At 55.1% G+C, this 23,998-nt stretch overlaps 1 protein-coding gene and 1 non-coding gene across 3 annotated transcripts; both read right to left on the bottom strand.

Moving 5' to 3' along the window:
* Positions 1-2,084: 2,084 nt before the first annotated feature.
* SNX11 (sorting nexin 11) lies at positions 2,085-22,286 on the bottom strand. 2 transcript variants are annotated; one of them, XM_029075242.1, is made up of 7 exons: positions 22,207-22,286; positions 11,488-11,542; positions 10,963-11,049; positions 9,590-9,690; positions 5,802-5,897; positions 5,349-5,561; positions 2,085-3,584 (listed from the first exon to the last, which is right to left on the bottom strand). In XM_029075242.1, exons 2-7 carry the CDS (start codon positions 11,527-11,529, stop codon positions 3,260-3,262), a joined length of 864 nt encoding a protein of 287 aa, XP_028931075.1. In that variant the 5' UTR covers positions 11,530-11,542; positions 22,207-22,286; the 3' UTR covers positions 2,085-3,259. The 2 variants fall into 2 exon arrangements, with proteins under 2 accessions (XP_028931075.1, XP_039769480.1); XM_039913546.1 differs by having other exon boundaries at positions 5,349-5,528.
* TRNAK-CUU lies at positions 13,072-13,145 on the bottom strand. Its single transcript has one exon. It is a non-coding gene; the product is annotated as a tRNA-Lys (tRNA).
* Positions 22,287-23,998: the final 1,712 nt, after the last annotated feature.

Below are 23,998 nucleotides of genomic sequence, written 5' to 3'. Positions count from 1 at the left end.
TAGGTTTACGGCTTTTGATCTAGACGGTCCGCCTTTCTGCCCTCAGTGAGGAAAGACAACTATCCTGAGAGAAAAACAATGGGCAGAAGGCTGAAAAAACGCCATTTAAAAGCCCCACTCAGGGGCAGTCGCTGGGAGGCGGGGCAGGAGACAAAAAGACTGTAAGCTTTTGGATGCTGGGAACGCATCCAATAATTCTGTTGTATTATACGCTCCCGAGCGCTCACTACAGTGCTCTGCACATGGTAAGCACTCAAATACCGTTGATTGCCCCGAGCCAAACTAAGAGCCTTTAAATAATAATGTTGGTATTTGTTAAGCGCTTACTATGTGCAGAACACTGTTCTAAGCGTTGGGGTAGACACAGGGGAATCAGGTTGCCCCACGTGGGGCTCACAGTCTTCATCCCCATTTTACAGATGAGGTAACTGAGGCACAGAGACGTGAAGTGACTTGCCCACAGTCACACAGCTGACGTGGCAGAGCTGTGATTCGAACTCACGACCTCTGACTCCAAAGCCCGGGCTCTTTCCACTGAGCCACGCTGCTTCTCTTAAACCTTAAATTGGTTTAAGAGGTCTCTTAAACCTTAAATAGGTTTGTGCTCTCAGCAGAAAGTTGGGGGAGGAAAGAAGGGCCAGGCGGGCCAAACTGACCTGCCTCTGGCAAAGAGAAGAGGCTTCTCATGCTATTTTTTTTTTTTAATGGTATTTGTTAGGTATTTACTCCTTGCCAGGCATTGTTCTAAGCCCTGGGGTAGATACAAGCTAATCACGTTGGTCACGGTCCATGTTTCACCCTGGAGCCACAGTCATAATCCCCATTTTCCAGATGAGGCAACTGAAACACAGAGAGGTGAAGTGAGTGGCCCGAGGTCAAATGGCAGAGGTATGGCGGAGCCGGGATTAGAACCCAGGTCCTTCTGACTCCCAGGCGTGGACTCTTTCCACTAGTCCAAGTTGCTTCTTTCAGAAGGCGCCAGTAGCAAGCTTAGGGTGCGAGTCCCCAGATTAACGGGCAGGTTGGGTTGCCAGGCTAACCAAGACGGCACCCGGCAAGAACAGAAGGAAGGAGGCCTAAGGGTGCGCCTTTCTAGGCGGCCCGAGCCTTGTTTGAAGAAAGGCCTCCCCTTCCCCCTGCCCTCCCTGCAAGAATTTGGATCCCAGCACAACTCCTGTGGTGTTCCCACCCACCCACCACAGCAGCAGCAGAAGGGGGCCAAGCCTCGGCTAGCTCATCCTCCGACTCGGTGAGCAACCGAAGGGGAGAAATGTAAGCCTGGACCTTTTCTTCCCCCCCTTTTGAAAAAAATGCCCCAAATCACCATCACCGCCCCCTCCCCACCAGCCCCAACTGCCGCCGGGACTTGAGCACTAGCTCGGGGGAAGAGCGAGCGCCCGGGGAGCAGCGTGAAGGAACTGAAGAACCCCGACCCGCCTTGCCGGGGTTTGGCTGAGTAGGGGGAAGCGACACAGACCACCCCCCGGCTCGTGTCTGGAAGTTTTGCGCTCAGAGAGCTTCAGGCACAGCTGGCTTCACAGCTGCACCATTTGGAGCGTCGGGCTCGTTCATATTCATGAACCGCCCCCACCAATGGGTAGAGTGGATGCCATTAGCTAGCATCTGTCGGGCTTTTGCAAAGGGGGTTTGGGTCGGTGGTGGCTTCTGAAATGAGCTCCTTTGGCCGCGCACGCTGGCGTTTCCTCCGTAGGTTTCCTTCCCGCGCTTCCCCGGCAGGTGAGGGATCGGCGGTGGAAGGCGACGGGAGGGATGGAGGCGAGGTGCCAAGCCCACTTTCGCTTCCCAGCACCTGGCCCCTCCGCTGGCCTGCGAGCAAATTACTCCTAACAAGATCCGAGGCCCCGAGCTGAGATCCGAACTCGATCCCGGCTCTTGGGCGGGGAGGGGACGGCCCCTTCCACGGGTGAACCGCAAGGTCTGGCCGCCTGAAGCCCGGGCGGGCCGTGCTCTTCTGGACCGTTATTTCCACGCTGATAAACTCATGATTTATCGAGGTAACTTCCTTCCAGCCCTCCCTCCCTCCCTCCCCGCCACAGCTTGTTAGACACAGATTGCAACGACCGTCTTAGACGCCGGAGTTTTATTTCAGGCCAGGGCGGCGCTGCCCTAAATTCACTCTTTGACCGTTGCCCGGCCCAGGCTGGTGGTCAGCAGAGCGGGGAGGCGGCGGCGGGGGGGGGCGGGGGACGACTGTGAAATGCTTCGGGCCTCTCAGTGTTCACCGAGGGCCAGAGACACGGATTCCTCGCCCCATCATTACCCGCTCCCCGTCCCCGGAGCCCTCTGCTTCCTTGATGAGAGAAAACTCTCCCCCGCCCACTTAACCGAGCAGGCGGCCTCAGCTCAGCCCCGGGGCTCGGCCTAGCCGGGAGGAAGCTCTAAACGTGTCGGCTCCTGGCTCCCCACAGGAAACCGATGGTTCGACCGAGCTCGGAGTCCCAAAATAAGCCTTCCCTTCCTTCCTGCCCCAGCCCGACCCCCCACCGCCTCCCCTTTTCCCTCTGCCGGGCGGAAATCCGGCCTTCATCGGGAGGGACCCCGGGCGGCAGGATCCCCCTTGCCCGCCCACCCGGCTCGGGTGCGGTCCGGGCTTTCAGTTGCGGGGGGGTGGGGGGACGTTGCTTGCCGGTGGCTGGCCGGCCTCCCTCCCCATCCCAACAACTGGTAGGGAGACGGCCCCCGGTCTCGGTCGGGAGAGCTAGAAATCCACGTGGGCAGATGGCATCCAGGTGGAAGAGCTCATGGAGGGGCAACGCACAGCTGCGATATTAAGTACCAAAGTGTCAGCAAGTACCCTGCTGCCTGTGGGAGGGGAGAGAGAGAAAGAGCAAGAGAACGACAGAGAGAGGAGAGGAAGAGAGAGAAGAGGAAAAGGAGAGGAGAAGGACAGAGGAGAAAGAGAAGCCGAGAGAGGAGAGTGTGTGAGAATGACAGGTGTGTGTTTTCCTTCTTGCGGGGGGCCGACTCACCCGGCATAACCGGGGGGATTTTAGAGAGGAATGGCTCACGGGGGTCAAGAAGGACCGACCCCGATCTACAGGGTTTAAGCCGGCTTCCTCTTCAGATATCCCAGGGGCCGTGGGAAAGGGGCTTGGCGCGACGGCAGCTCCAGCCCCAGGTGCGGATTCAGACGGGCCCCGGCTCGGAGTGGGGGGCCGCCCACTCCCTGCTGCTTTCCCCTCTCTTCGCATCGTCGCCCGGCCGCTTCGGAGCCAGCTCTCCCCGCGTGCCAGACGGCTCACTTCTCGGACTGACCGGGTTGGGAGTCTACGACGCCGGCCGGGTGCCCGGGCTGCTCCTCTGCCTCTTCCTCATGCCACTCCAAGGAGGGGGGAACAGGGCTCCTCGTCCTGGATCTTCCAAAGTCACAGCTGGAGGGCGAGGGCAGCTGCGGCGGTGGCGGGGAAGGGGGAGGGAGGCCCTGGCTCTCCCCGGGAGCAGCCTGAGAGTCATCAGCCGGAGCCCACACCTCCCCGGCCTCTCTTTCCTCTTTCTGTTGCAGGGGCGGCGGCGGCGAAGACAGTCTGCAGCCACACCGGCGGAGAGCACGGCAACTGGAGAGGCTGTTCCGGGAGAGGGGAGACGACAGCCCGTGAGGATGATAATGACAGTAACCGTAATAATAAGAGTTGGAGTATTTGTTAAGCGCTTACTACGGGCCAAGGACCGTATTAGGCGCTGGTGTAGATACAAGCTAATCAGGTCCCACATGAGGCTCCCAGTTTAAGCAGGAGGGAGGCCAGGGACTGAATCGCCATTTTGCAGATGAGGGAACTGAGGCACAAAGCAGTGAAGTGACTTGCCCAAGATCTCCCAGCAGATATGTGGCAGGGGGGGACCCAAGATTAGAACCCTAAGCCCTCCTTTCCACTGCTCCCTCTTCCTTCTGCGTCGCCCTGACTTGCTGCCTTTACTCATCACCCCCAAGCCCCACAGCACTTTCATTCATTCAATTGTATTTAATAATAATGTTGGTATTTGTTAAGCGCTTACTATGTGCAGAGCACTGTTCTAACCGCTGGGGTAGATACAGGGTCATCAGGTCATCCCACGTGAGGCTGACAGTTAATCCCCATTTTACAGCTGAGGTAACTGAGGCACAGAGAAGTGAAGTGACTCACCCACAGTCACACAGCTGACAAGTGGCAGAGCCGGGAGTCGAACCCATGACCTCTGACTCCGAAGCCCAGGCTCTTTCCACTGAGCCACGCTGTTACTGCGCACTTGCTGTACGCAAAACACTGTATTAAGCGCTTGGGAGACAACAGTGTAACAACAGACACGTTCCTGCCCACCACGAACTCACAGTCTAGAGCACTTGTGTCCGTATCTGTCGTTTATTTATATTAACGTCTGTCTGCCCCTCTAGACTGCAAGCTCATGGTGGGCAGGGAATGGGTTTCGTTTATTGCTATATTGTAATCTCCCAAGCGTTTAATACAGTAAGCGCTCAATAAATACGACAATGAATGGAAGAGCATGCCTCACCATGGTAGGGGGGGTCCCATCCCCCGCCACCTCGGCCTCCCACAGGCGTTTCCAGTGCCCGCTGGCGGGCAGGGGGAGGTGAGGGGGTGAAGAATCACAAAGGACAAGGCTTTAACTAGAACTGACCTAACGACCATCAGCGTGGCCTAAGTGGAAAGAGCCTGGGCCTGGGAGTCGGGGGACCTGGGTTCTAATTCCAGCTCCGCCACTTGTCTGCTCCTCTAGACTGCGAGCCCGTTCTGGGCAGGGAGTCCTTCTACCAAATCTGTTGTACTGGACCCGCCCAAGTGCGTAGCACAGCTCCGCAAACGGGAAGTGCTCAATCGATACCATGGACGGATCGATTAAAATGAGCATTACGACTGTGAGCCCCATGTGGGACATGGACTGTGTCCATTATTATATCTACCCCAGCACTCGGGACAGTGCCTGGCACGTAGTAAGCGCTTAACGTATGCCCTTAAAAAATAACAACTGCGGTTTTTATTAAGTGCCAGGTGCCAAGCACTGTTCTGAGCACTGGGGTAGATACAAGTTAATCAGATTGGACCCGGTCCCCGTCCTCCACGGGGCTCACACTCTTAATCCCCGATTTCCAGATGAGGTAACTGAGGCCCAGGGAAGTGAAGTGACTCGTCCAAGATCACATAGCCGATATTTGACAGAGCCGGGACTGGAAGACAGGTCCTTCTGACGGCCGGGCCCTGGCTCTACTAGACATCACTGCTGCTCATTATTATAATAATAATAATAACTGCTCGAGGAAAAGGACTGGACTTGGTCCTGAGAGGCTCTCCCCGCTGCCCCCCCGCCCCGCCAGCCGCCGCTCCCTCCGGTACCTGCCGGGCAGATCCCCCATGGCCAGGCGGGGAGAGCCGGGGTCCTCCTCTTGGGCCCAGCCGCAGTTGGACATGGCGTAGCGGAGGATGGCTTCGGCCACGGTCAGGGAGCCGCGGCCCTGGACGCAGGCCTCCATCTCGGCCACCGCCAGCTGACTTTGCAGGAAGAGGTGGAGCCGGCTGTCCGAAAGGAGGACTACGTTCTGCAGGACTCTGCGGTCAAACGCTCCGGCGTCACCCCGCGCCCCCGGCTCCCCCTCGGCCCGCTGAGGGGACCGGCGGGCCCTGGGGGGCATCGGGATGGGGGCGGCGGGAAGAGCCCGCTGCAAGCATCCCAACCCAACTCCGCCCCGCTCCCCCAGATGGGCCTGCCCCCCCACCCCGGGATTCCCCCGCCTCCTCTTAGTTGGCAGGGTGCCCTCCTCGGGGGTGGGCGCCGTGCCTTCCACTCACTTCTCCAGAAAGTGCTGGAGTCCTTGGCGCCGCTTCTCGATGAACTCATCCGAGTTCCCGAAGAAGGTGGATTTCCCCGGGAGCTCCGGCACGGGTCTGCGAGGGAAAACGGCCGGGGGCCGGGAGAGACGGCGGGAGAAGGGAAGCCCACCCCTCAGTCAATCCGCGGTATTTGAGCCCTCGCTGAGCTCTGCAACTTTAATAATAATAATAATGGTTGTATTTGTTAAGCGCGTACTATGTGCAAAGCACTATTCTAAGCGCTGGGGGCATACAAGGTGATCAGATTGTCCCATGTGGGGCTCAGTTTTAATCCCCATTTTACAGATGAGGTCATTTTACTAGAAGCTCATCTAATAATAACAATAATAACTGTGGTCTTTATTGCAGAGAAGCAGCGTGGCTCAGTGGAAAGAGCCCGGGCTTGGGAGTCAGAGGTCATGGGTTCGAATCCCGGATTTGCCACTTGTCAGCTGTGTGACTGTAGGCAAGCCACTTCTCTGGGCCTCAGTTACCTCATCTGTAATATGGGGATTAACTGTGAGCCTCAAGCGGGACAACCTGATTACGCTGTATCTCCCCCGGCGCTTAGAAGAGTGCTCTGCACATAGTAAGCGCTTAACAAATACCAACATTTCTTAAGCGCTTACTGGGGGCCGATCACTGAGCTAAACGCTGGGGCAGATACGTGATCATCAGGTCCCACGTGGAGCTCACCGTCTAAGTAGGAGGGAGAACGGGAATTGAATCCCCGTAGCATCCTCATCTCTTCCAAGAGCCCGTCCCCAGCTAAGCCCTCATTTCCCCTTCTCCCTCTTCCTTCTGCGTCATCCACGCCCTGTGGTAAGCACGCGACATTCACCCCACCCTCCGCCCACGAGCCCTTTTGTCCACACCTTTATCCTCCACTGTTTCCCCTTCCTGCAATTTAGCTGAATGTCCGTCTCCTTCTGAAGACTTGAAGTTCCTTTACGGCAAGGAATGTGTCTACCAACTCTATGACAGTGTATCCTCCCAGAGCTCCGTTACTTAAATGCCAATCACTGTTCTAAGTTGATCGGGTTGGATTCAGTCCCTGTCCCACCTGAGGCTCACCCTCTGATCCCCATTTTGTTAAAATAAATGGTGGTATTTAAGTGCTTACTATGTGCAAAGCACTTTTCTAAGCACTGGGGGATACAAGGTGATCAGGTTGTCCCACGTGGGGCTCACAGTTTTAATTCCCATTTGACAGATGAGGGCACTGAGGCACAGAGAAGTGAAGTGACTTGCTCATCGTCACACAGCTGGCAAGCGGCGGAGCCGGGATTAGAACCCACAACCTCCGACTCCCAAACCCGGGCTCTTTCCGCTGAGCCACGCTGCTTCTCTAACACTGTTGCGATTGATGTTGTCTTATGCTGTCCAGTCGCATCCGACCCATAGCGCCGCCACAGACACCTCTCTCCCAGAACGTCCCACTTCCATCTGCCATCGTTCCGGCAGCGGATCCAGGGAGTTTTCTCGGTAAAAATCCGGAAGCGTTTTACCAACGCCTCCTTCCGTGTAGGAAACGAGTCTCCGCCCTCGACTCTCTCCCGTTGCCGCTGCTGCTCAGCCCGGGTGACTTTTGACTGGTAGCAGATGGCACTCGCTAGCCACTGGCCAAGCTAGGAATGGACCGGACAGGCCTCCGTTCGACTCTCCCTCCCGTAGTCGAGACTGGTCGAGGACTGGAAACTCTCCAGGGGTGACCCTGAGGAGGTTATTCCCATTTTACAGCTGCGTTAAGCAGGGAACGTATCTACCAACTCTCAGCGTACTCCCCTAGGCGCTTTATTCAATGTGCTGTCCGAAGTAAGCGCTCAATAAATTCCATTCACTGAATGACTGCACGGCCGTCCACTGAGCGTCACGGAGAATAGACTACGGCCGTGACAGATACGGTCATTCATTCGGTTGTATTTAATAATAATGTTGGTATTTGTTAAGTGCTTACTATGTGCCGAGCACTGTTCTAAGCGCTGCGGTAGACACAGGCGGATCAGGTTGTCCCACGTGGGGCTCACGGTCTTAATCCCCATTTGACAGATGAGGTAACTGAGGTACCGAGAAGTAAAGTGACTTGCCCAAAGTCACACAGCTGACAAGTGGCCGAGCCGGGATTCGAACTCACGACCTCTGGCTCCAAAGCCCGTGCTCTTTCCACTGAGCCCCGCTGCTTCTATTCTATTTACAGAGCACTTACTGTGTGCAGAGCACCATAGCGAGTGCTTGGAATTTACAATTCAGCAACAGATAGAGACAATCCACGCCCTCAAGGAGTTTACTAAAATTAGAAGCAGCATGGCGTGGTGGATAGAGCACGGGCCTGGAAATCTGAAAGTCGTGGGTTCTAATCCCGGCTCTGCCACGCGTCTGCCGTGTGACCTTGAGGAAGTCGCTTCGCTTCTCCGTGCCTCGGTTACCTCATCTGTAAAATGAGGATTGAGACCGAGAGCCCCAAGTGGGACAGGGACTGTGTCCAACTCGACTGGCTCGTACCCAACCCGGCACTTCGAACGGTGCCTGGCACAGAGTAAGCGCTTAGCAGATACCGTCGTCATTATTAGCGGAGCAACCCAAACGAAAACTGCCTTTTAAGATGGGGGTTTCTCCCCTCTCCCTCGCCGAGGGGATGAAACCCGCCCGCTCTGCCACCAATCCCCGGCGGACACCAGATCGGACAATCCGAGGTCCACGCGCGGTTCGGAGCCACGTCGCCCTCCGGTTTGCTTGCAGCCCAAATGCTTCCACGGTCTAATCTGGCTCGGCGGGGCCGGCGCTGGAGCCAAAGCTCCGGGCTTTCTCCCCGTCAGGCGGGCGGGAGAGCGGCTTTGTCGCGTAATAGCTGGTTGATGGTTCTGATAACGGCCAGCAACCAACCGATTAAACCAGCCACCCGGCATTTAAAGACTCATTTCAATTAGGTCCGGGCGAGCGAGCCACCGAGACGGACCAGAGGGGGCCCCTTTTGTAGCACTGCTTTCCTGCGAGGTAAAGAGGAGTCGGCTTAGGATCTGGAGGCTAAGTGGGAGTCAGTCAATCGTATTTATTGAGCGCTCACTGGGCGCGGGGCACAGTACTAAGCGCTTGGGAGAGGACAAAACAAGAAACAGATGCGTATCCTGATCGCAAGGAGCTTACAGTCTGGGGGGGGACAGACATTAATCGAAACAAATGACAGATATAGACAGAAGGGCTGTGGGGCTGGGAGAACAGTGCTTGGCACATAGTAAGCGCTTAAGAAACACCATAATTATTATTATTATAAAGGGAGCGAGTCAGGGCGACGCAGAAGGGAGTGGGGGAAGAGGAAAGGAGGGCTCAGTCGGAATAATAATAACGTTGGTATCCGTTAAGCGCTTACTATGTGCCGAGCACTGTTCTAAGCGCTGGGGTAGACGCAGGGGAATCAGGTCGTCCCACGTGGGGCTCACAGTCTTAATCCCCATTTTACAGCTGAGGTCACTGAGGCACCGAGAAGTGAAGTGACTTGCCCAAAGTCACACAGCTGACAAGTGGCCGAGCCGGGATTCGAACCCATGACCTCTGACTCCGAAGCCCGGGCTCTTTCCACTGAGCCACGCTGCTTTGGAGGAGAAGGGCCTTCCAGAAGGCTTTGAAGGAAGAATAAGGCTTTGAAAGCGGGGGAGAGACTGCTGACCCAGACCGGGAGAAGCCGTGGCAGGCCTTCCCCATCGCCCCCCGGCCCCCGCGAGCTGTCACCCGCCGATCACCGGCCCGGGCCAGAGCCACGGGACACTCACACTAAGCCGGCGTTTCTCTGGAGCTGCTTCCTCAGCCAGACGAACTCCCGGTAACGGCGTCGCACGCACGACGTCTTGGCGGTGAAGGCCTTGCTGTTGGTCTGCAGAACAGGGGCCCCGGAAAGGGGAGGTGGAACGCCCCCCACAACACCCAGCACCCACAAAAAGAAGACTGATAAGTGGGGTGTTTGGTATTTTTAATAATAATAATGTTGGTATTTGTTAAGCGTTCACTATGTGCAGAGCCCTGTTCTAAGCGCTGGGGGAGATGCAGGGTCATCGGGTGGTCCCACGTGAGGCTCACGGTTAATCCCCATTTTACAGATGAGGGAACTGAGGCACAGAGAAGTGAAGCGACTTGCCCAAAGTCACACAGCTGACAAGCGGCAGAGCCGGGATTCGAACCCATGACCTCTGACTCCCAAGCCCGGGCTCTTGCCGCTGAGCCACGCTGCTTCTCTGCCCTTACTGGGTGCCGTTCTAAGCGCCGGGGTGATACAACGCAATCGGGTCGGATGTAGTCCCCGTCCTCCGATGGGGCTCACGGTCTTAATCCCCATTTTACAGACGAGGTAACTGAGGCCCAGGGAAGTGAAGCGACATGCCCAAGGTCACACAGCAGACACGTGGCGGAGCCGGGATTAGACCCTAGGTCCTTCTCATTCCCAGAGCCGTGCTCTATCTGCTAGGCCACGCTGCTTGTTTCGAGGGCTTGCCGTGTGCCAGGGACTGTACTAAGCGCTGGGGTCGATCCTGGATAATCGGTCTCTGCCCCACATGGGGCTCCCAATCCGAAGGGGAGGGAGAATAAGTGTTTCATCCCCATTCTACAGGTAAGGAAACTGAAGCATCCGGAGAATAATAATAATAACGGTATTTATTTACTACGTGCCAAGCACTGTACTAAGTGCTGGGGTAAATAAAAGCTAATCAAGGCCCACGTGGGACTCACAGTCTAAGTAGAAGGGAGAACACGTATTGAATCCCGTTTTGCAGATGAGGGAACTGAGGTCCAGAGACGTGAAGTGACTTGCCCCAGGGGCACCCGGCAGGCAAGCGGCAGAGCTGGGATTAGAACCCAGGTCCCCTGACTCCCAGGTGTCCAAAAAAACCCCAAAACAATATAAAAACACCCCAAAAGATCTGTGGCTGTTCATTTTACCCTACAGAATGGATGTCCTGCGCTCCAAAGACCCACCGCGGTATCTGGGATTCGAGGTTGGGGCTTCCCTACCCTGAGCGCAAGCTCTCTGCATGAAAGGGATGTGTCTGCCAACTCTCTTGTTGCATCCTCTCCCCAACGCTCAGTCCAACGCTCCGCACGCGGTAAGCGCTCACTAAGTCCCTCCGCCGATACGGCTGAGCGTACTTACGTGGAGGAATATCTTGTAGTCCACGTAGGAATTCCAGGAGCCCTCGTTCTGCACGCGGGGGTCCTGGACGCGTACGGCGATCAGCTCCTGCCGCCCGGAAATGCTCCCGTCATTCATTCGTTCAATTGTATTTTTTGAGCGCTTACTATGTGCAGAGCACTGTACTAAGCGCTTGGAATGGACAACGCGGCCCCCGCCAACGCTTCCTTCCCGACCGGGCTGTTGCGGTGGACAGGCTGGGGACCCCCACCCGCAGGACCGCCCCCGGGAGAGGAGGCAAGAACCCAGGATGGGGTGCCTCAGAGAGTCCGCTTTTACCGTACTCTCCCAAGCACTTAACACAGCGCTTTGCACACGGTAAGCGCTCAGTAAATACGACTGGATGAAATGGCGGCACCCATTCGGGGTTTTTTGATATTCCAAGTTTTCTAAAGGGTTCGTCACACGCGAGCACCGCTCAAGGTTCCCCTCTCCTTCTCGTCACCCCGACCGCTCCGTTCCCCGCCTGGAGACCGCGGTCCTTACCTCCTGTTCTGGATTTTCCAGCATCCTGTCCCAAGACCCCATTGGAGCGCCACATCTATCCAAAAAAAAAAAAACCCCGAAGAAGACACGTTCGGGTCGTCCACCTGGAGAGATTCTTCCCACGCTCCGAGCGGGGGGAAAACCCCGGCACTTTGGTACAAGCCCCCGGGGAAACCTAAGTGGATTTTCAGTTCCCTGGGTGAAACAGAAGTGGTTACTCCGTTTGAGAGAACTATAAATCCCCTGGGCAGGGCTATCTGGCCTGAGGTTTCTCTTCTTCCTGTAAACTTCCTGCAGGTCGGGACCGCTGTTTCGTTAGTGAAACGGCTTCTTCCCCAGAACGCCAGACGAGCCGAAGTCCCTCAACGGGAGCGAATCCGACGAAGCGATGGGTGGGGGATTCTCGGCTCTGGCTTGGGGTCGGTGGGTGGGGAGCTGCGGGGCGGGAGTGGAAGCTTCGGGGGGCATCTAATAGTGCCCCCTCCCCCCGCCCCGGCCGCAGTCCAAAAGAGACCAAAATGCCTCAATGCCCAGTGCCCCGGTTACAGAATTAATAACAACGATGGTATTTGTTAAGCGCTTACTATGTGCCAAGCACCGTTCTAAGCGCTGGGGTAGATACGAGGTCATCAGGTGGTCCCACGTGGGGCTCCCGGTCTACCCCCCCATTTTCCAGATGAGGTCACAGAGGCACAGAGAAGTGAAGTGACTTGCCCAAGGTCACACAGGAGACAAGTGGCGGAGGCGGCATTAGAACCCATGTCCTCTGACTCTCACTACTAGGCCACGCTGCTTCTCGCCCCTCTGTCCAAGGCAGATGTGCTTCTTGTGAAGCCAAGAGTCGCTGTCTACTATTCGAATAATGTTGGTATTTGTAAAGCGCTTACTATGTGTCAAGCACTGTTCTAAGCGCTGGGGGGGATACAAGGTGATCAGGTTGTCCCATGTGGGGCTCACAGTTTTCATCCCCCTTTTACAGATGAGGCCACTGAGGCACCGAGAAGCGAAGTGACTTGCCCAAAGTCACACAGCTGGCAAGTGGCGGAGTCGGGATTAGAACCCCTGACCTCTGACTCCCAAGCCCGGGCTCTTTCCACTTAGCCATGCTATTGTAGCCTCCCAAGCGCTGAGCACAGTGCTCTGCACAGGGTAGGTGCTCAATACATACCACTGATGGATTGGCAGCAGCTGAGGGCACCGGAGAAGGTCAGCCAACCCCGGCTCCCCGCTCTATTTCCGTGAGCCCCAGCGAACCGTCAGTCGGTCGATCGTATTTATTGATGATGAGGGTATTTGTTAAGCTCTTACTATAATAATAATAATGTTGGTATTTGTTAAGCGCTTACTATGTGCAGAGCACTGTCCTAAGCGCTGAAAGAAATACAAGGTAATCAGGTCGTCCCACCTGAGGCTCACAGTCTTAATCCCCTTTTACAGATGAGGCAACTGAGGCGCAGAGAAGCGAAGTGACTTGCCCACAGTCACCAGCTGACAAGCGGCAGAGCCGGGAATCGAACCCATGACCTCTGGCTCCCAAGCCCGGGCTCTTTCCCCTGAGCCACGCTGTTTCTCGAAAAATCAGACCACCCAACGTGGGGCTCGAACCCCCGACCCTGGGATTAAGAGTCCCATGCTCTACCGACTGAGCTAACCGGGGTTACTATGTGCCGGGCACTGTACTGAGCGCTTGGAAGAGTACCCTACCCACAGTGAGCTTTACAGTCTAGGGGAGGAGACGGACATTACCACGGTGAGACCGTTTCACTCCAGCAGCTCCTTTTCCGAGCGCAAGTTTTCCAGCTCCTTCTGAAAAGCAGCGTGACCTAGCGGAGGGAGCAAGGGCCTGGAAGACAGAGGGTCCGGGTGCTAATCCCAACCCTGCCAGCTGCCCGCTGGCACGTCGCTTCACTTCTCTGGGCCTCGGTTTCCCCACTGTAAAACGGTTCTCCCTCCTACTTAGTCCCTGTGGGACAGGGACGTGAGGAACTTGTCTCTACCCCGGGTGCAGAGAGTAGACGCTTAAGTGCCATAAAAAGAAAAAGGACTCGTTAAGCCAAAGGCCCGGCTTCTTTCTCTCTCTTCGCCCAGAAGCGTTTTCATTTGCGGCAATATCCCCCGGTCTGGCAGGGGACCCCCGCTTTCCCCCCGCGCCCCCCGGCCCCGGCCGCGACTCGGCTCGCCGGAGAACAAGGACCGACGATGTCCATTTCTGCTACGGTACGGGAACGACCAACCGCTCTAGCTGCTGCCTCCCCAGCCTTCCCTCGCAAGATCGTAACAATGAGGTTTAATTTCCCTTTCCAATTTCCCTTGAAATGAAAACTGAGCAGCGCCAATATGCAGAAGCCGACAAATCGCTCAGGCGGGCTCGGGGGGATAGGCCGGGTTTTCTCTCTCCTTCGCCCCCCCACCCCCCCAATCATTCTTCCAGTCCCACAATTAATTTTGAACACATTCTCTTATTAGTTCTGCCTTCACATTAGGAGAGTCTGTAATGAGTTTCCTTTTAGTTTATGGTTTGCCAGCATACAGCTAACGTTTCAGGAAAGAGGGGGCTCCTCTCCACCCCGATATTAGGGAAGTGCACGGCGATTTGGGGGCGGAGGTGGTTTGTTTTTCTATGGAATTTGTTAAGCGCTTACTAAGAAGCAGCGTGGCTCAGTGGAAACGGCCCGGGCTGGGGAGTCAGAGGTCATGGGTTCGAATCCCGGCTCTGCCGCGTGACTTTGAGCAAGTCACTTCTCTGGGCCTCAGTGACCTCGTCTGTAAAATGGGGATTAAGACTGTGAACCTCATGTGGGACAACCTGATTACCCTGTATTATCCCAGCGCTTACAACAGTGCTCTGCACATAGTAAGCACTTAACAAATACCAACATTATTATTTACTATGTGCCAGGCCCTGCACTAAGCACTGGGGTAGGTACAAGCTAGTCAGGTTGGACATAGTCCATGTCCCACATCGGGCTCACACTCTTAATCCCCATTTTACAGAGGAGGGAACTGAGGCACAGAAGTGAAGTGACTCAGCTTTCCCAGGTGACTCTGGTAAACGATAATAACAATAATGTTGGTATTTGCTAAGCGCTTACTATGTGCAAAGCACTGTTCTAAGCGCTGGGGGATACAAGGAGATCAGGTTGTCCCACGTGGGGCTCACAGTTTTAATCCCCATTTTACCGATGAGGTAACTGAGGCATAGAGAAGTGAAGTGACTTGCCCACAGTCACACAGCTGACAAGTGTCAGAGCCGGGATTCAAACCCATGACCTCTGACTCCCAAGCCCGGGCTCTTTCCACTGAGCCACGCTGCTTCTCGTAGCGATGATCTGCTCGCTCGGGTTAATGGAGTCGACAGCCTTCCTTGAGGAAAATGAACTGCGGAGAAGTTTGCTTGGAATCTGAATTAACCCAACATCCGCAAGTCAAAGAGAATCGATCCGTTGGCTCCCCGATCGCCAACCAGCCTTTCACTCACATAGGAAGGAGAACCACTTTCCCAAGGCGGACTACGAAAGGGGATTCAACGGTCCACCAAACAACAGGCAGGTGGGAAAATCCAGGAGCAGACATTCATCTTCTAATAGTCGGCTCCTCCCCGGCCTCCCAGCACCTTGGATCTCGCTCTAGGTCTGGAAATCCTTTGCCTCACAACACCTTCAGGGTTAGATATGGGCAAGGGAACGTGTCTGCGAATCCCTTTGTATCCTCCCTCCCAAGTGCTTACTACAATGCTCCGCACATCGTAAGCGCTAACAAATACCAACGTTATTATCGTTACTCCGCACATAGTAAGCACTCCACAATACCACTGACTGACTGATCGATTTATTCTCCGGGTCCACGCTGAGTTTGCTTTTCTCCCTCCTCCCTCCCGGCTCTCCGGATCTGTACGAAGAGTCACGGTCTTTGGCCATAAATAGCGATCTGCCTCCTCGCCCAAGTGGGCTTAAAAATAATCACTTGGGTGGGGGAAAAAAAAATCAATGTCTTCCCACTCACAAGCATTAAAAGAGCAGGTACATGCTTTATCTCAGCATTTATTTCACCTATTCTTCGATTCGTTCTCTCGGCACACCTATATGACATGTACTCTCCCCTCCTTCAGAGCCTTCTTGAAGACACATCTCCTCCAAGAGGCCCCAACTTTCCTCATCTCCCACTCCCGTCGGCATCGCCTAGACTTGCTTCCTTTATTCATCCCCCCCTTCCCAGTCCCACAGCGCTTACGTACGTAACTGTAATTTTATTTATTTCTATTAACCTCTGTCTCCCCCTCTAGACTGCAAGCTCGTTGTAGGCAGGGAAAGGGTCTGTCTTACTGTTATATTGTACTCTCCCGAGCACACAGTAGGCGCTCAATAAATATGACTGACCTTGCCAATCCCACAGCACTTAGAAAGCACTTGATTTCTATTATTTCTATTAATGTCCGTCAGCTCACCGAGGGCAGGGAATGTGTCTGTCTATTGTTATATCGTCCGCTCGCAGGCGCTTAGTCCAGTGTTCTGCGTCCAGTGAGCGCTCGATAAATACGACCGACACTGCTGCCTGAGTATATTCATTCAATCGTATTTATTACGTGCTCGCTGCGTGCAGAGCGTTGTATTAAGAGCTTGGGAAAGTAGAATACGACAACAAACGGTGACATTCCCCGCCCGCCACGAGCTCGCGGTCTAGAGGCGGGGAGACAGACAAGTTTCCTCCTCCAAACTCTAACTCCGCCTGCCTCCCACGTTGGACTGAAGGCTTCTCGAGGGCAGGGGTCACGTCCCGGCTCCGGAGTTGCCTCCGCAGGGCTCAGCACGGGGTTCTGCACGCCGCGGGCGCTCACTGGACGCTGCCCGGCGAAGAGGGGCGGGCTCGAGTCCCTCGGAAATCAGCCCGGTTTCTTTCCGCACCTCGGTGGAGACCCACGACCTCCCCCGGCGCGACGCCTCTGCCTCCCCGCGAGCTCGGCCACGGCCACGGGTGGCTCGTCGGGGCCTCCCTCCCACTCAGCACCCCGAGGCGAGCGGAGCCGCAAACCCGAGGCGGAGTTTCTCACCGCGGTCCACGCGTTAATAAAAACTCGGGCTCCGTGCCCCAGGACTGACGACGAGCATCCTCCCCTCTTCCGCAACGACCCCTGCTTCCCTCCCCACCACCCTCCTCCCCCCCCGTGAGAGTTTCCAATCTAGTGGGGGAGAGAGACACTAAAATAAATTACAGCCAGGAGGAAGTAATAGAGTATAAAGAGATGTACATAATTGCTCTGGGGGGGAGGGGAGGGTTATGAGAACTTGGAGTATTATATCTGCTAAATGCTTCCTATGTTCCAACGCGCTGCTAAGCTCTGGGGTAGACCCGGGATAATTAGGTTGGACACGGTCCCTGTCCCACTCCCGGCTCACGGTCTGAAAGGAAAAGAAAACAGGTACTTAAGTGTTCGGGTGGCGGGGAAGAGACGAGATGGCAGTCGAGGGGATATACGGCGGGGAGGACGGAGATTAATTTGGGAAACAGCATGGCCTAGTGGAGAGAGTGGGAGCCTGGGAGCCGCGGGGACGTGGGTTCCAATCCCGACCCCGCCGCTCGTCCGCTGTGCGACTTCGGGCGACCCGCTTCACTTCTCTGGGCCTCCGTTACCTCATCTGTAAAATGAGCCCGACGCGGGACGTGTCCAACCTATCTTGTACCTACCCTACGCTTAGCAGTGCCTGGCACCTAGTGAGCGCTAAACAAACAGCACAATTATCGTTCTTCTTCTTCTTCTTATTATTATTATTATTATGGCCTCCTAGGGGAGATGGGATTTGAGTAGAGAAGCAGCATGGCTCATTGGAAAGAGCACGGGCTTTGGAGTCGGGGCTCATGAGTTCGAATCCCAGCTCTGCCACTTGTCAGCTGTGTGACTGTGGGCAAGTCACTTAACTTCTCTGTGCCTCAGTTCCCTCATCTGTAAAATGGGGATTAAGACTGAGCGCCCCACGTGGGACAACCTGATTCCCCTGTGTCTACCCCAGCGCTTAGAACAGTGCTCGGCACATAGTAAGCGCTTAACAAATACCAACATTATTATTATTATTAGAAGGGCTCCGTGGACGGGGAGAGCACTATCTGTTAGAGAAGCAGCGTGGCTCAGTGGAAAGAGCCCAGGCTTGGGAGTCAGAGGTCATGGGTTTGAATCCCGGCTCCGTCACTTGTCAGCTGTGGGACTGTGGGCAAGTCACTTAACTCCTCTGTGCCTCAGTTACCTCATCTGTAAATGGGGATTAAAACCGTGAGCCCCACGGGGGACAAGCCGATGACCCTGTATCTCCCCCAGCGCTTAGATCAGTGCCCTGCACATAGTAAGCGCTTAACAAATACCAACATTATTATTATCTGTTGGATGTGAAGGGGGAGGAGGGAGGTCCTGGGTCGAGGAGAGGCCGGGAGCAAGAGGTCGAGCGGCAAGGACCGGAGCACGGTGATTAGGTCGCTTTGGGAGGATCGAAGAAGGTGCCGCCGGGGTGTGGTGGGAAAAGGCAGCTAAGCACTGTTCTAAGCGCTGGGGAAGCTCTTTGCTAATCAGGTGGGGGACAGTCCCTGTCCCACCTGGGGCTCCCCAGTCTTAAAACCTATTTTACAGGTGAGGAAACTGAGGCAGAGAGAAGTGAAGGGACTGGCCCAAAGTCACAGAGCAGACAAGTGGTTGAGCCAGGATTAGAACCCAGGGCCCTGTGACTCCCAGGCCCGGGCTCTAGCCACTAGGCCATGTTTCTCCTATGCATGTACTGTATTGCACTGAATTGTCCTAAGTGATTGGGAGAGGACAACACAACAGAGTTGGTAAATATTCATTCAGTAGTATTTATTGAGCGCTTCCTATGTGCAGAGCACTGTACTGAGCGCTTGGAATGGACAATTCGGCAACAGATAGCGACTATCCCTGCCCAATAGCGGGCTCACAGTCTAAATGGATGTGCCCCGGCCACACCAAGTGGCCTCTCCGCTAGCGTAGACAGCCTGGATGTCAGAGCACCTGGGTTCTTATGCCGGCTCTGGCACCTCCCTGCCGTGTGCGGGACTTTAAGACCCTTAATTTCTCGGTGCCTCAGTTTCCTCATCTGAAAATGGGGATTCGATTCTTGTTCTCCCCCTCCTATTTCGATGGTGAGCCTCACGTGGGCCACGGACTGTGTCCGAAAGGACGATCTTGAATAATAATAATGTTGGTATTTAAGTGCTTACTATGTGCCAAGCACCGTTCTAAGCGCTGGGGTAAATACAAGGTAATCAGATTGTCCCTCGTGGGGCTCACGGTCTCAATCCCCATTTTACAGATGTGGTAACTGAGGCGCAGAGAAGTTCAGTGACTTGCCCAAGGTCACACAGCAGGCAAGTGGCGGAGGCGGGATTAGAACCCACGACCTCTGACTCCCAGGCCCAGGCTCTTGCCACTAGGCCGTGCACCCCAGGACTCAGAGTAAGCACTCGGTAATAATTACGGAATTTACGAGCAGTGTGGCTCAGTGGAAAGAGCACTGGTTTAGGAGTCAGAGGTCATGAGTTCTAATCCCGGCTCCACCACCTGTCAGCTGTGTGACTTTGGGCAAGTCACTTCACTTCTCTGTGCCTCAGTAGAAGCAGCGTGGCTCAGTGGAAAGAGCCCAGGCTTGGGAGTCAGAGGTCACGGGATCGAATCCCGACTCCGCCACCTGTCAGCTGTGTGACTGTGGGCAAGTCACATCACTTCTCGGTGCCTCAGTTCCCTCATCTGTAAAATGGGGATGAAGACTGTGAGCCTCACGTGGGACCACCTGATGACCCCGAATCTCCCCCAGCGCTTAGAACAGTGCTCTGCACATAGTAAGCGCTTAACAAATACCAACATTATTATTATTAAAATGGGGATTAAGAATGTGAGCCTCACGTGGGACAACCCGCTGACCCTGTATCTCCCCCAGTGCTTAGAAGAGTGCTCTGCACATAGTAAGCGCTTAACAAATACCAACATTATTACTGTTAAGCACTTCCAGTGCCAGGCACTGTACTAAGCGCTGCGGGAGCTAGAAGATTGTCCAACTGGACAGAGTCCCTGTCCCTCGGGGGACAGAGCCTGGGCTAGGGAGTCAGAGGCCATGGGTTTGAATCCCGCCTCTGCCGCTTGTCAGCTGGGTGACTGTGGGCAAGTCACTTCACTTCTCTGGGCCTCAGTTCCCTCATCTGTAAAATGGGGATGAAGCCTGGGAGCCTCACGTGGGACAACCTCGTTCCCCTGTATCTACCCCAGCGCTTAGAACGGTGCTCTGCACGTAGTTAGCGCTTAACAAATACCAACCTTATTACAATAAGTCTTAACAAATACCACAGATTTTTTTATTTGTAGTAGTAAGTCTCAAAGTCTCTGACTTCTGTGGCCACGACGATTACTCTTTGGACTCCTGCCCCTTCATCTTGACCCTTTGCTGTGATGAAACACCCTTACGTCCCCGAGCAGCCAGCCCCACACCTGCTGATTAAGTCTTCCCCTTAAAAAGTTAAAAAGGTCGGCGAGTCCAAGGCATTTGGGTCATTCAAAGACGGCCAGTGAGTCACGGCTCTTTGGCGATGCCCTCAATTTTTGGTAATTACCAGGCAAACGTTCCCGGCCCCATTGGTACGACGCGGCAGCCAAATCATTTCCTGGCTTCCCCGCCCCGTGGAAAACTCAAACCAGGCTTCGAGCCGTCGACCCTCCGGGACTTCCACTAGCCGGGATAATAATAATAATGATGTTGGTATCTGTTAAGCGCTTACTATGTGCCACTGTTCTAAGCGCTGGGGGAGATACAGGGTCATCAGGTTGTCCCACGTGAGGCTCACAGGCTTCATCCCCATTTTCCAGATGAGGGAACTGAGGCCCCGAGAAGTGAAGTGACTTGCCTACAGTCACACAGCTGACAAGTGGCAGAGCTGGGATCTACCCCAGCGTTTAGTAGGGTGCTTGACAGAGGGTAGGTGCTCCACAAATGCCATTAAAAAAACAACTTTTATAAGCTGATTTTGCCTCCCAAGGACGCCCTTCCCACACCGTCTCCCCCTGCACTTTCATTCATTCAGGAGTATTTATTGGGCGCTTACCGTGTGCAGAACACTGTACTAAGCACCTGGGAGAGTACAACAATACACAGACACATTCCCAGCCCACAGCAAACTCACAATCTAGAGGGGAAGGCAGACACAGCGTGGCTCAGTGGAAAGAGCCCGGGCTTGGGAGTCAGAGGTCCTGAGTTCGACTCCCGGCTCTGCCACTTGTCAGTTGTGTGACTGTGGGCAAGTCACTTCACTTTCGGTGCCTCAGTCCCTCATCTGGAAAATGGGGATTAAGAGTGTGAGTCTCACGTGGGACAACCCGATGACCCTGTATCTCCCCCAGCGCTTAGAACAGTGCTCTGCACAAAGTAAGTGCTTAACAAATACCAACATAAGCAGCGTGGCTCAGTGGCAAGAGCCTGGGCTTGGGAGTCAGAGGTCATGGGTTCGACTCCCAGCTCTGCCACTTGTCAGCTGGGTGACCGTGGGCAAGTCACTTCACTTCTCTGTGCCTCAGTTACCTCATCTGTAAAATGGGGATTAACTGTGAGCCTCCCGTGGGACAACCTGATGACCCTGTATCTCCCCCAGCGCTTGGAGCAGTGCTCTGCACATAGTAAGCGCTTAACAAATACCAACATTATTATTAATACACACATTCACAATCAATAAATGGTGTTTACTGCACGCCTAATGCTGTTTACTGTACTAAGGGCTTCTCGTGCATCCTTTTGGAATGTCAATCCCTGGGCCCATTGCTCGGGGTGGCCGGCCGCTCCCCTTTTCCGACCTTTTTATTTATTCGATCTATTTATTGCGCACTTGCTAGGTGAGAAGCGCTGTACTAAGCGCTTGGGAGCAGCGTGGCTCAGTGGCAAGAGCCCGGGCTTGGGAGTCAGAGGTCATGGGTTCGAATCCCGGCTCTGCCACCCGTCAGCTGGGTGACTGTGGGCAAGTCCCTTTACTCCTCTGGGCCTCAGTTCCCTCATCTGTCAAATGGGGATGAAGTCTGTGAGCCTCACGTGGGACCACCTGATGACCCTGGATCTCCCCCAGCGCTTAGAGCAGTGCTCTGCACATAGCGCTTAACAAATACCAACATCATTATTATTTGGGCAAGTCACTTCACTGGGCCTCAGTGACCTCATCTGGAAAATGGGGGGTTAAAAGTGTGAGCGCCACGAGGGACCGACCACCTGATGACCTTTTTACGAGATGTTCTTCCCCTCGACTCTATTTATCGCCATCGTTCTCGTCCGTCCAGTCTCCCCCGATCAGACCGTGCGCCCGTCAAACGGCAGGGACCGGCTCTATCTGTTGCCGACTTGTTCATTCCAAGCGCTTAGTACGGTGCTCTGCACACAGTAAGCGCTCAATAAATGCTATTGAATGAATGAGTAGTCCAGTGCTCTGCACATAGTAAGCGCTCAATAAATACTATTGAATGAATGACCTTGTATCCCCCCAGCGCTTAGCACAGTGCTTGGCACAGAGTAAGCGCTTAACACAGGCCATCATTATTAGAGCAGAGGGAGGGGGGGTGAGTAACAAATGCCATCATTATCATTAGAGCACAGGGAGGGGGATGGGAGGCCAAGGGCGGTTGAGTGTGGGAGGGCCTCTTCCTGTGCGCGGAGCACTATGCTAAGCGCTGGGGAGAAGGCGCCAGCTCCCGCTCACCTGTCAACGACGGCGGCCCGGCTCCCTGCCAGGCCCTGCCCGCAGCCGGGGGGAGGGGTCACCGGCTTCTTCTTCCGGGTCACGGGGCCCCGCCCCCCTCCCCCCCCCCCGAGGGCGCGAGGGGCGGCGCGCGCCGGCCTCCCGCGTGACCGGCGCACGTGCGGGGAGGGCGGCCCGGTGGCCAATGAGGAGCCACGTTCGCCGACGTCCCCGCGCGACCCCGGCCAATCAGCAGCCGGAGCGGGCTTTCCCGCCCCGCGAGCCTGAGGCGGGAAGGGGGCGGGGGAGGGAGAGCGCGAGGCCCGGCGTTGCCTTGACGCCCAGCTGTAGGACGGGGGGGGGGGGGCACGCGGGGGCGGGCGCAAGGCAGTTTTATTTTCAATGGAGGCCCCCCGAAACTTAGAGCAGCGTGGCTCAGTGGAAAGAGCCCGGGCTGGGGAGTCACAGGTCATGGGTTCGAATCCCCGCTCTGCCACCTGTCAGCTGGGTGACAGGGGGCAAGTCACTTCTCTGGGCCTCAGTGACCTCATCTGGAAAACGGGGATGAAGACTGGGAGCCTCACGAGGGTCAACCTGATGACCCTGGATCTCCCCCAGCGCTTAGAACAGTGCTCGGCACATAGGAAGCGCTTAACAAATACCAACATTATTATCAAAGCTGAGCCAATGCCAGCTTCCACGGTGCTCCGTGGGTGGAGGTCAGAGATGGAGAAACATCGTGGCTCAGTGGAAAGAGCCCGGGCTTGGGAGTCAGAGGTCACGGGTTCTAATCCCGGCTCTGCCACTTGGCAGCTGTGTGACCTTGGGCAAGTCACTTCACTTCTCTGGGCCTCAGTTCCCTCATCTGTAAAATGGGGATGAAGACTGTGAGCCCTATGTGGGACAACCTGATTGCCTTGTATCTCCCCCTGCGCTTAGAACAGTGCTCGGCACATAGTAAGCGCTTAACAAATACCAACATTATTATTAAAGCTGAACCCATGCAAACTTCCACAGTGCTCCGTGGGTGGAGGTCAGAGATGGAGAAGCAGCGTGGCTCAGTGGAAAGAGCCCGGGCTGGGGAGTCAGAGGTCATGGGTTCGAATCCCCGCTCTGCCACTTGTCATCTGGGTGACTGTGGGCAAGTCACTTCTCTGGGCCTCAGTGACCTCATCTGTCAAATGGGGATGAAGACTGAGCCTCACGTGGGACAACCTGATGACCCTGCATCTCCCCCAGCGCTTACAACAGTGCTTTGCACATAGTAAGCGCTTAACAAATACCCACATTATTATTATTATTATTATGGAGGTGCCATTCCACCAGGAGTCTTTAACGAGCCTCGACGGGGGGCAGAGCCTACAATTCAAAACTTGGGAGGGGGCGGCAAAACCAAAGACAAGGTGCCTGCCCCTCTTGGGGGGACGGCATAAGCTCATGGGAGAGACAATAATAATGATGGCAGTTGTGAAGGCCTTACTATGTGCAAAGCACTGTTCTACACGCTGGGGTGATCAGGTTGTCCCACGTGGGGCTCACAGTCTTCATTCCCATTTGCGGATGAGGTCACTGAGGCCCAGAGAAGTGAAGTGACTTGCCCAAAGTCACACAGCTGACAGGTGGCGGAGCCAGGATTAGAACTCACGACCTCTGACTCCCAAGACTGGGCTCCTTCCACTGAGCTATGCTACGCTAATAATGGTGATGGTATTTGTTAAGCGCTTACTGTGTGCAAAGCACTGTACTAAGCAATGAGGGGGTACAAGGTAAAAAAAAAGGGAGTATTTGTTAAGTGCTTACTATGTGCAAAGCA

This window comes from Ornithorhynchus anatinus, chromosome 11 (genome assembly GCF_004115215.2).
Source record: "Ornithorhynchus anatinus isolate Pmale09 chromosome 11, mOrnAna1.pri.v4, whole genome shotgun sequence".
Lineage (NCBI taxonomy): Eukaryota > Metazoa > Chordata > Mammalia > Monotremata > Ornithorhynchidae > Ornithorhynchus > Ornithorhynchus anatinus.
This window is presented reverse-complemented; position numbering and strand designations above follow the sequence as displayed.